Source organism: Corvus moneduloides, chromosome 8 (assembly GCF_009650955.1).
Source record: "Corvus moneduloides isolate bCorMon1 chromosome 8, bCorMon1.pri, whole genome shotgun sequence".
In the NCBI taxonomy this organism is placed as follows: Eukaryota; Metazoa; Chordata; class Aves; order Passeriformes; family Corvidae; genus Corvus; species Corvus moneduloides.
In genome coordinates this window covers 23,426,327-23,437,068 of record NC_045483.1, presented here as the reverse complement: position 1 = coordinate 23,437,068, position 10,742 = coordinate 23,426,327, and the positions used below count along the sequence as shown (strand labels likewise).

Sequence of the window (10,742 nt, the reverse complement as noted above, 5' to 3'; positions counted from 1 at the left end):
TGAGCCGGAGCCCCCACCCCCGGCGGCAGCGGCAGCGCGGCACCCCCGGCCCGCCCGGCACCCTCGGCCCGCGGGGCCTTTGATGCGCCCCCGGAGCGGCCGCGGCTGCGGGGCCGTCGCGTCCCCCGGCGGCACAGAGGGAGGGGCGGGAGCCGGCGGCGCCGCTGCGCGTGTGGGAGCAACAGCCTGAGCGACAGCCGGGCCCTGGAGGGAGCTCCCGAAGGATGGGCGAGGAGGCGGCGGCAGCGGCAGCGCACTCACAGATGGGCCAGCGGAGGATGAATTAGGAGCCACAGGAGGCTGCTGCCGGCACCGAGAGGGGAAGAGGAGAGGAAGGGGCTGGACTTGGAAGAGGAGGAGGAGGAGGAGGAGGGTGCGCGGGGGGGTGGGGGGGGGGGGACTGAGTATCGCTAATAACAAGTTAAAGACTAATAACAATAATAACAGACCACCTCCGGGAGGATCCGCGGCGGAGGCTGAGTGAGGGATCCCCGCTGAGGCCAGCGGGGTCGCCGCGCTGGGTATCTTGGAGAGACGCTCAGAGGCATCAGTTTGTGGTGGTGCTGGATGATTTTTTTGGGGTGGGCGGGGTAGGGGCTGTGTATGCGGGAGAAGGAAGGGGTGGGAATCTGAGGAGGAGACTATATTTTTATTATTATTTTTAATTTTTTAAATATTATTTTCGCCGTACAAAGAGGACGCTCGGAATTCACCGGCCTGTCGGCTCCCGAGAGGGACCCGGGAATTGTGCGGTCGCTTCTCTTCACCTGCTTTTTTTTTTTTTTTTTTTTTTTTTTTGTTGGTTGGTTTGGTTTTTTGTTTGTTTTGATTGGGGGCTTTTTATTTTTATTACTCTCCTTATCCCTTCCCCGCTGAGCAGCGGCGGCAGCAGCAGCAATATGGCTGGTGATGGGCTTTTTGGGGGGCGCTGGCGGCGGGAGGAGCTCTCGGAAGCCCCTGCGCGCCCGGCTCGCTGTTAGCTATGGCAAATGGCAGCGGCGGCGGCTCCTACCCGGGCGGCAGCGGCAGCGGCATTAGAATGAGTAACAATATCAACGCCAACAATCTCAACACAGACTCGTCCTCCTCCCCCGTCAATGTGCCCAAGATGGATGCGCTCATCATCCCGGTGACCATGGAGGTGCCCTGCGATAGCCGCGGACAGCGCATGTGGTGGGCTTTCCTCGCCTCATCCATGGTTACTTTCTTTGGGGGACTGTTTATCATCCTGCTGTGGAGGACCCTCAAGTACCTGTGGACTGTCTGCTGCCACTGCGGGGTCAAAAACAAGGTAACTGCCCCTTCCCTTCCCCTCCTGCTGCCGGTGATGGTTTGTTGCGGTGGTGGTGGTGAGGAGTAGTAGGAGCCCAGCCTTATAGAGCAGGACACCCGGGCGAGGTGGCGGTGGAGCGGACGCCGTGGGGCTGTTGTTGATGGCAGTGTGCTGGCTGCTCTTGGCTTAGGGTTGCCACGGGCTGTTGGGAGCTGCAACGTGGGCAGTGTAGCTGGAGGGGTGAGGTGTTGGGTGCAGTCCCGAGGCGCCTCCCCCGTTCCCCCTTCTCTGTTCCACCCTACACAGGAACTCATTCGTTTTCATCTGGGGGCACGACAGTTAACACCTGGTGTCCGGCGCTCGCCCTGTCGGAGAGGCGCATGCTGGTGTAGTGGGACGGTGCAGATCAGAAGTTTATATGCACCCTTGGGACCCCATATGATGGGGTGGGAGCTTGCATACGCTGATCTAAACTGTCAGTTGTCTTGTGGAATGAGAAACTTTGGCAAAATTGAAAGGCTGAATTTCTCACTCGAGGGAACCTTTATAAAGCCAGTTCCACTCCCTGAGAACCTTTGACGTTTCTGTTTGTTAGATTAAATGTAGCTATCTAGAAGTATTCTGTACATTTGTAAGTATTTGCTTAACCTGAGTGTGAAGTCTTTGAGGCAGCCTCTCTGCCCCTTTGATTTTCGCATATTACCAGCTGGAAGAAAGCATGTGAAGTAAGTTCAGCTTCTGCTTTGAAGGGCCTATTTTCAAACCAAAGCTAAGAACTTGCTCAAGTCCAGACTTTAATTTTTGATTACGAAAAATGACATAGAAAGTGTTACAACTCTGTATTGTGAAAGTGGATTTTGACAGACCCCAAAATAGACCAGCAACTGGAGTTTCTCCCCTTCCCTTTTCACATTTTTTGGATTACAAATGGAATAATATCTGCTTCAGTTATTCCTGGCACACAGACACCCACAAAAACACACACACCTTTTAATATATGGTTGCTAGGTTGCTGGTTTGCTTTGACGTACAGTGAGCTGTCTTCCCCTTTCTCCTGTCCCCTCCCCCCTAAACACACAGCATATATGCCAGCTGTATGAAGGGCCCAGCATTTAGGGGAAACCAGAAACAAAGTTAGAGCATGGAAAGTTATGGTACTTGTTTGTCATGTAGTTTGGGTTGCCTAAATGAACCTCCACACTCCAGTTGGAAGTTAAACTATTATAGTGAACTTGGCCTATCTAGGGAAGGAGTGATTGCTAAAGTTAAGGAATAAAAGCTTTTAAGTCAGCCTGAAGCATCAGGAATCCTATCAGACAGCACTACTTTTCTATAGTCATTTTGTTTTTCATTCAACACCAAACCTGAACTTGCTTAGAGGGGTGTTAGCCGGGTATGATGACACAGCTCTAATGAATTTGTGATAATAAGGTATTATTTCCCACAGCAGTAAAAGGCAATTTTCAAGAAAGGGTGAGTAGTGAAGACTTAACCTTTGGTTTCATTGTGTATTTAGCATTTTTGTCTCCACAGAATGAGACAAATCTACAGAGGCTATCAGAGCTCTTGATGAAAAAGAAAAATCTGCAGGTTATTACCTCGTGCTTCTTCTTCTCGAGAGAGTAAGAAGTTAGAGACTTGTACACAGACTTCTTAGGCATGGTTTCTTGGTGGGTCTTGTTGGTCAGAGAATCCATCATTGGGACACAGAGTTAAAGCAGATCAGTCATTTCTTAACCGGTATAGAAAGGTGTGTGCAAATTGTCTTTAAAACCTCTTAGGCTAAATATGTCAGTTTAGTAACAGGCTTCGTCGAGGGGTTCAAACACTTCCAGTCCAAATAGCTTGACATACTGTGGCTATGGCAGGTTGTAAGATTTGAGTTTATTTCATCTTTGAAACTGAAGTTGTTCCATTAATGTCGTTCCCTGGGGCAGGAGGATAAAGGGCTCTGCAGGTAGGGGGAGATATATGTCTCCTTTTAGATCCTATTTGTTCCACTTGTAAGGGTTTTCAAAAGTCTGGCGAAAAAGAACTTTCAAGGGCTGATCCTGAATTCCTTATACGATAAAATAGGGAGTTGGAGGGAATTCTGTGTATGCAAGGATGTTAGTTATAACTAGTTATTGCAAAACACTTTTCTAGTATTTAGGGTATAAAGGCTAACTGAAGCAACAACTGGAAATGTCTTAAAATTTGCTGTTACCAAGCACATACTTTGCTGCTTGGTGAGTTTGGAAAAGCTGCCGGTGAGAAATGTGAATGCATGTATATGCTATGTTGACTCTATTGGACCTGCTACAAAAGCAATTTTAGAAGAAGTAGCTCCTCCTACTGCAGGATTGAAGAAGTTTTCTGCATATTAGGAGCTTTCCTTTCCTGTGCTGCCTCTTCTGCTGCTCCACAGGTTGCAGGGAAGTTGGGCTATCCAGCATCGTCTCACTACATAAAGAGCGGTCCCAGTGAGAAAGCTAAAAGAAATCTTTCTCATGTCTACTTTCTGTGGCCTCTTATTGAATAATTCACATAGATATATATATATATGAATAATTCAGAGTTAATGTGCTAATACTCATATCTGTCTCTGTTATTGCAAAGAACTACAAAACGTTTCATTTTTTTCTCCCTGCTATATTCTAAGCATGACGTATTCCATGGATTTGTCGATGATTGTTAACTTGACTGTGGGATATAAAACTTTTTAATGGTTACGTAGAAGGATTTAGAATGTGATTTGTTTGGGGTTTCCCCTCTTCAACTTAGTCAGTTTAAAGTTGGAATTTAAAACTATGATATAAACAGTTTAACACTTTGTGGTATGAAATTTCATTACATTTTTTTTTCCTCTTGGAGATAAGAAAGTCAAGATACTGTAAGTCAAGAATATGAAAACTGCTAACAGAATCATCATTACCTCTTAGAATTCCGTATCTCATTTATGTAATTGTATGTGAATAGAACTTATTTTTAATTACTCTTAATCATGTACTAAAAATGATTGTAGAAGTTTTAGGATTTTCATGCTCCACACTTGCTTTGTGAGTTGTCATTTTAAAAAAATCTTACTAAAAAGTAAATCTTTACCTTCATTGTCAGTGTTTCATGTAGTGTGATAGTCACTACTATTGGAGCCCTTGTAGTCCTTTATTTAATATGGTGTATAATTTTAAATGGAATTTTTCAAAATTAGCTACAGTGTATTTGCAACCAACCTTGAAAAAGGCTGGTTTTCTTCTCAGTGTTTACATCTACATTTTCAATAGTGCTTAGATACTGCTAAAGAACTTGTCATTGCTTTTTCTTTGTCCCCTGACCAACTCATTTCTGTTTGTGTATGAAAAGTAGAATGTGAGATTAAACTTCCTTGGACTGGACTCTGACACCATGCGCTCTTGTTTGTGGTAACAGCAGAAAAATAAATAAATCTGCATGGTGATGTGCACATAGGGGCTAAATGCATATTATACAGTCTGTAGTTCTTTTGATTATATGGATCTGCATCGGCGTTTTCTGTGCTCCTGGAGGGCATTTGCTGCTGACATTATCTGATTCCGTATTTTGGCTTTGAACAAACTCTAAAACATGACCAAGGAGCAGTGGAATGAGAGAGCCCAGGTTTGGGGCACAGTCAGCTCCTGGTGCTGGTCAGTGCAGAATCAAGCGGGACTTGTTTCCTGTTGAAGAATATGATACTGGACCCTTTATTGCTGCTCCTTGGTTCCCCAGTGAAGGGTACTTCTTATGGACCTTATGTCATCAGGCTCTAGCAGGTAGAAAATATCCTTACTGTGATGCTTTCAGTGTTTCGAAGAGCTTTTCCTGCCCACAACCCAGGACATGTACACATATAAAATGAAATTATGATTACAGGTAGCAGTTGCTAGCCTGAAATTACAAGTCCTAACAGTTTTCTTTGACCTTTGTCTCCTTATTTCTGAAATGTAGTAATTTACACAGTGCTAGATTTGGTCAGTAGAAACCAAGAAACATTCCCATTTATTTTGAATAGAAAAAACCCTGGTTTTGCTGGAAATAAAATATTTGCAGAAATTGTCTTTGAAAAGTTAACAATTTCAACTCAAAACTCTAAAGCCAGAGAAAACTTCTAAGTGGATAAGTTTAAGTTGTCCATAAAACAAGCATTCCAGGCTGGCTCTCGTGTGGGCGAGGTTTGTTGGTTTCTGAGTGATATCTGCATGAACACCCTCTCCAAATAAAGAAACAAATTTGAAGCACGATCTATTGAGAAAAGTTTGAGTGTACATTGGGAGATACATGTGGACACATAATGCAGGAGATCCCTTCATTTAAATCTGTACGTGGAAACGTCGCCTTGACTCCCGTGAAGATGTACTGTGCAGCAGCGTATGATGAACAACTGGAAGGCTCAAGGGATTAGCGGCAACTGTAATGCATTTTGCTTGTTAGTCACATGCACAGCCTGGCTCAATCATTCCTGTCTCATGGCTGTCAGGTGCTCTGCACACAATTACTCCGGGAAAGCCTCACCAGACAGGTTGCCAGTTGAGAGATGGCCATGGTGGGGAGGTCAAGGTCTGAAAGAAAAGGTACTTCGCAGATGTATAAGCAGAAAAGGGCGCTGGTGTGGAGAGGTGTGTGCTGCTGTTTTCCATGCACTGAAAAGGAAGATACTTCTGGCTCTCTGGAGCTTATAAAGGATTTCACATTTTATAAACACATGCTCAAATAGGTTATGCATGCAGAAAAGAGAATTTAAACAAGGATTTAACCTGTAAATCATTCTCTACCAAAACGTTATTTTGGTACAGTATCATTTTCAAGGCTTTGCAACACATACATTTAAGGAGAACATCTGCATTCAGAAAGAACTTAAAAATCTCACATTTGCAAATCTCTAAGTGCTGGTTGAAAACCATTAGATTTCACCTTTTTTTCCAGTTTAGCTCAATAGAAGAAATGCCTATAATAGCGAACAGAAAGCTTTTAAGTAACACTGATCCGTGTACTCAGTTTTGATGAGTTGGGATTTCTGAATGTGAAATGAGGGCAGTTTACAGCCCCAGAGACAGAAACACAGAACATTTAGAGAGCACTAGCCCTGAGTATAACCTCTGCAGGGATGGGATCTAATGATTATAATTAAAACCAGCAATGATAATACTTGCATGTCCTGTATTATTGCAAGAAAGTGGATTGTGAATCTTAGTCATTGAGTGTCCTTCCTGGGACAAATCCTAAAAAGAAGCAGTAATCTCTAGACAGCAGGCACAACACAGAGCAGCAGTCAGTGTTCCTTCTGAGATTGGCTCTGCTATTCTGTGGAATCCAACTCAGAGTGACAAAAGTTTATGTGAATTTCAGGGCTGGCTGGTGATAATTCCCCAGCAGGATCAGGCTGTAGTTCAGCAGCAGCAAGGCATCCTGTAGTGTGAGGTTGGGAGGGCAGCAGTCACTGGGGAGGTGCAAACATAAAAATAACACTAGATGAAATTGGGGAACAGGGTATCCCTTTGCATCTACTAAACATACCTAGTCACATTGCATAGAAATGTGTATTTTACGTGTATGAAAATTACTGAACTACCAGTAGTCTGAGGAAGGCACAGTGAATACAGCTTGTGGAGGTTTTCTAAGGGAAAGATTGCTGAAACATTATGTGTGGGTGTTAATGGTTAAAAAATATTTTTCTCCCCCACATATGATTTTAGTGGCTAAAGGAAATGAACTACACTTTGAAAAGCTCTTGTAAAAAGCTGTGTTTCTGTAATGGGTTTATATGCTGCTACATGGCTGAAGGCTTAGAATCCTAGAATATCTTGTGTTTGGAAGGGAGCTGTAACGATCATTGAGTCCAGCTCCCTGCTCCTTGCAGGACTACAATGCCTCACTGGGAAGTGAGTGCAAAACTCTGTTAGATCACAAGACTACACTGGCATTTATGCAAAATTATACAGGGCTAAATACACCAGTTCCAAATTAGAACTCATGGTTTGTCAGTGTGGGCACGTTGTCCGGGGCACACAGGTCACCTTGGGTGACAATGGAGGGGGGAAAAGCAGCAGAGTCTGAATAAATGGGAAGGAATGATACCTATCTTCCATGCCTGTCAGAGACATATTGGTCAGGAAGGGCCCATTTTGAATCCTGATGGTATTTATAGCCTGAGAATACATTGGGTTTTCATCTTTGAGAGGAACACTTCATTTCCATATATAGTATACTTAGTTCTGTTTAAATGAATGTGCTGCCACTGAAATGTGTTGAGTTTCGTTTGCTTTGAGATGATATATTGCATGTATTTGTCTGTTTGAGAGTTACAGAAATGAGAGAGTTATCCAAGGTCTGTTGAAATAGAAGGAAGCAGTCCTAATAACTTCAATGGCTTTGGACTCAGGCCTAGATGTTCACAGTGTCCTAGATGAATTAGATTAAAAAAAAAATTCTAATGTTAACATTTTAAGCTTTTAAAAGCTTTTTTCTTTTATTGTAGCAAGTTGTATTTACTTGGTTTGTGGCCATTATGTCTGAGATTTCAACATTAGAAACATAATATTTAAAAGTTACACATGGTATGTTTCCATTCCGGTCAAGAATTATACCTTCTGCCAGGCTCCCCTTGGAAATTAAAACTTGAGTGCTTGAATGGCTGATAATATCCTATAAGGATATCTCTCCTGCAAGCTGATGTGCAATGGTAAATGTTGGCTCTTTTTTTAGAACTGCAGTAAGTGCACATTTAGTGGAACTGGCAGAGGTCCCTTGCCCCATGGATCACCTGCAGGACAGACATATGTGCAGCTGCAGCTCTGAGTCCTGGAAATCTTTTTGCATTCACTACCTAAGTTAAGTATCAGAACTGCTACCATAGAGTGGGGGAAAAGCCCCAAATTCATCATCACCAGGACACAAAAATGGGGAGGAATACTGTAACCTCATCAACAATTGCAGCATGACACAACAACTGAATAGCTTATCCCTGTAACTGTTAAATACAGGTCTACTGTGTTGCTTTTTTATTGCTGTTTATATAATAAAGTTATAATACAGATTTGTTTCCCCTTTGTCCAAGCAAATGATGACTAAATATTTTGGCATACTTGATTATATTTCATTCATTTTTCATGGTATCTTTTACATTTTTATCTAATGGCTTAGCTCATCTCTTTTTTTAAAACTAGAAGGGTGACTCACTTTTAATATGCTATTACTATTATTATTATTAGTAATGAGATTAACTTTAGCACTACTGGTGTTGGATTAATTTTCTATTTTAAGTATAGGGAAAACATTGTTACAGATAGGTCTAAAAAAACCTGTTTGCAAATGGTGACTTTAATATTGCAAAAATAAAGAGAAAAGTATTAGGATGATTCTTTGTTCAAGCATCTTGTAAGTCTTTCTAGTATAAACTCAGTTAAACACATTTAAGTTGTGATTGTGCACAGATACTGTACGGGACAGAAATTTTTTGGAATGAGTTACTGACTTCTTGAACCTGCAATGGTCCTGGTTGGTGTAGAGCACTTCAGATGCTGCAGATATGGTGAATTCTTTGGCTACAAGTGATCTGACATAACTTTTTTTGAAAGTGAGTTTGCAGATCAACAGGCAGAAGGTTTGTGATGTTCTTACATTTTCTAGGTTATCATACTAAAAGTATTGTTTCATAAAGAAGTTGACAAATTCTACTTGGGTTTTGAGGACTGAATGAAAAAAATCTCCTTATTCCTTTTCCTTTTAGTCACAAGAACAGCTTAGGTAGGAGAAAACATTGCAGAGTCTGTCTGTATGTGGTGCAAGCGTTTTTCCCCATGAGGGATTTTTTTTTAATGCTTTGATTATACACTTCTGATAAATTGGTTTTGTTATATGGGAAATTTTCCCAGCATTTGGTGGTAGTTTTCTTATACTATATATATATACAATACACTGACACCTGAAGGTTTCTGATTCCTTCAGGATCAGAAACAGGACTGCAGGCTTTATGTTTGCATTATTTTTGTATCACTTAAGACTCTCAGCTATAAGCATGTTTCTTTTCTTTCACTCTTTATGGGTCTGCTTTCTGATTTAAGGCTGTACAAAATTTTACCTGACTAAATGCTGGTTTTCCTCCTTTGACACTGCCTTAGATGTTTGTAGTGGTTTGGTCTGCTAACCTATGACAATGTTTAACCTCTGGTGTTGTCTTTTGGTGAGTCAGAAGAGCTGAATTCATATGACAGATCTCTTGTTCCTGAAAGAAAACAGCACTAAAAAATTCACAGTTTTGATATTTGGAAAAATAATTTTAGCTGCTTTGCTGGAATGTGTCCCTAGGATATAATAAAATTTTAATTTATAAAAGTGGAAAACGCTGTCCAACATGTGGAGCTTTGATTCTGCCTGTATGATGTAAGAGAGAAAGTTTTAATGCTAACCTAAATGATATGTTTGATAGGAAGACTGTGGTATCTCTGTGTTGCCAACTGAATGATTCTGTGTGATTCCAGGAATGAAAGAAAAAAGCATTTGCTTTTTCTTATTTCCTGTTGATGGCACTGTGCTTGTTATTAAGTTATGCATAATTTTATAACAAAACGTACACAGCAGTTGTTTAGGTCAAATGTGTGGAACTTGCATCACTTGCACAAAATAGCTGTTTAGACATCAAAATTTATATTTAAGATCTTAATAAGGTCTTAATCTGAATTGATTTCAGTCAGTTTCAGTTCATTTCAGAAAGAGGTATTATTGCTCTTGAAAACTTTTTTCTTTATTCAGATGTTTATTCATAAACATAAAAGCTAAAATCCATGTATCTTTTTTTTATTTAATGTTGACCTTACACATCATACTGTAGACTTGAGTTGGTTTTACTGAATCTCCTGGCTTTTCTGTGTATATATATGTACGGGAGGGTAGTCAAGCATTTGTAAAGTTACGCACTGTTTTAGAGCTCTGCATTAGCATCTAATAGTCTTAATTTTAATTTTCTTTTATCTAAGAGGTTGATACCTACCCAACAATAAAAATATATATATTTTGAGCTGATTGCTCTTACAAATAACTGTAATAAAAATTAAGTTAAAAATAATTTTTTCATGCTTGCATTTTGAAAACGTTCCTGAAATTTCCGTGGCTATAGTTACTTTAATAAACCTATAAAGTGAGTTAATTTAAGGAGTGTGGGTGGGTGTGTTGGAGGTGACTGGGCAATGGACAGAGCTCCAGACTGTCATCCAGCATTTAACTGGATACTCTTGAGTGTAGGGAAATACCAGTTTGTTTTAGAGCATAGCTGATTGCATGATTATTTCTGTGAAGGTGTGCAAGCCTTATTTTGCAGTGTTTGCATCTACTTTATGCTTTGGTATGAAGTGAAGGTGATGTAAAGCAGACCTGATTTGATCTAATGCCTGTTGAAGTTAAGTTACATCACTTATAACTTTTTAAAACACAAATTTAATCCATCAGAGCAAGTGGAGTGTTTTGTGGCAGCAGCATT

At 41.2% G+C, this 10,742-nt stretch overlaps 1 protein-coding gene across 50 annotated transcripts in view; it reads left to right on the top strand.

Moving 5' to 3' along the window:
* Positions 1-401: 401 nt before the first annotated feature.
* Positions 402-10,742, top strand: part of KCNMA1 (potassium calcium-activated channel subfamily M alpha 1) — a 444,344-nt gene continuing 434,003 nt past the window's right edge. For 27 of the 50 annotated variants that reach the window (XM_032116922.1, XM_032116908.1, XM_032116905.1 and 24 more), the window contains exon 1: positions 604-1,291. In XM_032116922.1, coding sequence (XP_031972813.1) covers positions 983-1,291 — 309 coding nt within the window. In that variant the 5' untranslated portion in view covers positions 604-982. Of the gene's footprint in view, positions 561-601; positions 1,292-10,742 lie in introns of those variants that run through there. The other 23 variants (XM_032116921.1, XM_032116907.1, XM_032116906.1 and 20 more) reach the window with 6 other exon arrangements.